This window comes from Pinus tabuliformis, chromosome 5_1 (assembly GCF_031772625.1).
Source record: "Pinus tabuliformis cultivar Carrire ecotype Pingquan chromosome 5_1, CPIR1, whole genome shotgun sequence".
Classification (NCBI taxonomy): Eukaryota; Viridiplantae; Streptophyta; class Pinopsida; order Pinales; family Pinaceae; genus Pinus; species Pinus tabuliformis.
The window spans coordinates 606,161,097-606,164,239 of NC_142305.1; the positions used below are offsets into that span (position 1 = coordinate 606,161,097).

A 3,143-nucleotide genomic window follows, 5' to 3' on the forward strand; every position below is an offset into this window, starting at 1 on the left:
AATTATTGACGTATGTTTTATGAATGGTATGATCTGGGTATGTCTTATGTATGGAACAACTGCAAAGTTATAAGGAAATATTTGTAGATCTGTATGCGGGTTGGCTTTGGTGAAAGCATTGATTCAGTATTGGGTAATTCAGAGATTGATGATGCTAGTATTGATTGATTATGAGCTTCAATGATATTAATGGGTCCAGTATGAAAATTGGATGAAACGTGGCCTTTCAGATTATGATGTTGTGCTTCAGTGTATCCAGTCTGAAAATTGATTAAACGTGGTACCTGGAGGAAGAAAGAGAAGGTTGTAGCCTTCGGTAGGTCGGTACCTACGTACTAGTACATCAGCTAGTACAAGAGCCAAGGGGGTGGTAGCTCCCTTCTAGTAGCAGTTGGAAAACAAGTAAAGGTTGGAGCATTTCAGAAGGTAGTAGCCTGCACAAAGGGGGTTGTAGCTCCCTTCTAGGAGAGTCTGGAGAACGAGAGAAGGTTGTAGCCTTCTGTAGGTAGAAGCCTGTGTACTGGTATAAGTCTGCACCAGTACAAAACTATTGTAAAAGGTATTTCTTATTAAAGAAGATTGAGACGACTTGCAGCAGGTGGTTTTCACCCACATTTGGTTTCCACCTTACATCATGGTGTTCATGTGTGCTTCTTGTGTGTGATGATCTGTTCTATTTTACTGCTCCGGTTTACTGCTCATATGGTTAATAATGTTTTGATGCACTCATTAGAGATCAACTAACTGAATCATATGTTTACTGGATATATACTTGTTGCATCACATATGAATCTTAATATGGAAAGAGAAAAGTTATATTGATCTGATAATACTGATTCACCCCCCCCCCCCCCTCTCAGTATTATTTCCAACAAGTATATGGACAAAGATAGTGCATTACAAATACATTTGTCCATTACCAATCATGGACTGGATCTGGCTTCCTACTTGGAATAAATCGGGCATTTCATCAATTTGGAGAGTCGTCCTCCATGCTTTACCCATTGTCAAAAACGGTTTAATCTGGCACATTAGTGATGGTCATTCAGTAAGGATAGGCATTGATCCGTGGACTAGAAGTGGGAATCTGTATCGACTCCCCCATGATCTCATCCAACACCTTAAACAAAATGAAATACACAGGATTGCGGACATAGCAGACATGGAGAACTCCACCATCTTCGCACAAGCATGGAGATTGGCTGGGGATTTAGGCATCCCTACTCAATGGCATCAGGCATGGGATGATTATTTAAAGGCTCTATTAGAATCCCACATCCACATCAAAGAAGGGACAGATGAACTCATTTGGGCGCATGTTGGGCATGGAATATATACACCAAAAGATGGTTACCCTGTTATTCAAGCTGCACTTACACCTCCTGTACTCACTAATTGGTGGCATCATATATGGAAACTCAAAGCCCCACCTCGTACCAGATTACTCATGTGGAACATCTTGAAGAACAAAACACCTACTGGTATCAATCTCATGCACAGGTCATACCACGGTCCCTCCAGATGTGTATTATGCAAACAGGCGAAAGAATCAAACGACCATATTTTCCTTCACTGCAGCTCGGTTATTGAATTATGGACTCAAGTCCTCACAACACTTGCTATTACTGCTCGATGGGTTGGGACTCACGTTGTGGATGCCTAGAATCAATGGAGATCGGGGACCTCAAATAAAAAGCAACATTGTATTCCATTAATTATTTGTTGGTCTGTTTGGTTGAACTGGAACGGATTTATTTTCCAAGGTAAGGCTATAAACTGGCCTTTGTCTATCGCCCAAATAATATCCACATACCATGACATTCCGAAGGACGATAACGCAGCCCCTGTTCGAACTGTGACTACCGAGGTCATAAATCGCAGTATATCATGGGCCTATTTTGATGGCGCTGCTCAGGAACAAGGCTGTGGTGGGGGAATTTTGTTACACCAATATGAAAATCACACTTTCCATATACAAATAGGACTAGGCTCAGGCACAAATAATTACGCTGAATTAATCACACTTCGTCACCTGCTCCACTTTGTACTTGCACAAGACTGCAAACAGATACAAATCTTTGGGGATTCAAAAATCATCATAAACTGGTTCAACAATGCATCCAGTTTTCATATGCATTCACTCAGAAATATTTTGGATGAGGCATTGTTTTTCAAATCCCAATTTGAATATATTTCTTGCCGTCATATTTACAGGGAGTGCAACCAGGTTGCTGACAAATTATCTAGGCAGGTGAAGTCCAGCCCAGGGGCATTTGGATCATAAAGGAACAGTAGGGGGATGAGAATTTCCAGTATTATCGTCGTCCATACATAGATCAACGCTATATGAGGGCCAACAGGCCCTAATTTTGTAGCAACATTTTGACACGGTTTTTTGATATAGACCTATGATGTATATATGATATAAACATATAATGCATATATTTTTACAGCACTGATTACATTCCACCCTATAAGGGTTTTTTGTACAGAACTTATTTGATGGCCACAGGCCCAACATTTGCATATGCCACTCAGGCATCTACAACATGTAATTTTTTTTTACTAATAGAAAATTGAGATTTTTCCCCGGGGAAAAAAACAAGATGAAAACATAAGTAACAATAGAAGTACTCACAGAAACACAAGTGTTTCAAAATGAATCTAGAATCCTTCTATTAATCTCAGAAAAACTTCAGAGGATTACAATTCTGCTAAATAGTTTATCACAAGGGTTTAACCCTTCATACTTTGAACTACAAAATATTTATGGAAATGTCTTCTGATGCAGGAGCATCCAGCTCATCAATTTCATTATATTCTAGTTATCTTAGGAGGTCTTGTTTTTTCAAGGAAGTTGGATTCCTATGTATCAAATTAATGTAATTATTAATGTTTTGAGTGATTTTGAATAGGAATTAATTAGATATTGTGAGGATATTTGTAAATGCTATCGAATGTAGGAGAACATGAGTGATGACGAGTGATTAGTGAGGATTGAGAGATTTTGAAATGTTGTAAATCTTAGATTAGGAATTGGTATCATAATTTTGGGGATTAAAGATGATCCTTAGGGATTAGTTGAGTCAAAAGTGGACTTAGAGGATATTCAGGATTTAGTTCAAAAGATTAAGGATCTGAAC

At 38.8% G+C, this 3,143-nt stretch overlaps 1 protein-coding gene across 1 annotated transcript; it reads left to right on the forward strand.

The window, feature by feature from the left end:
- The first annotated feature begins 925 nt into the window (after window positions 1-925).
- LOC149166365 (uncharacterized) lies at window positions 926-1,663 on the forward strand. Its single transcript, XM_089430144.1, has one exon. It carries the CDS (start codon window positions 926-928, stop codon window positions 1,661-1,663), a length of 738 nt encoding a protein of 245 aa, XP_089286270.1.
- Window positions 1,664-3,143: the final 1,480 nt, after the last annotated feature.

Excerpts from the sequence above, each read along its gene's own strand:
- LOC149166365 (XM_089430144.1), top strand. The coding sequence starts at position 926 with ATGGACTGGATCTGGCTTCCTACTTGGAATAAATCGGGCATTTCATCA.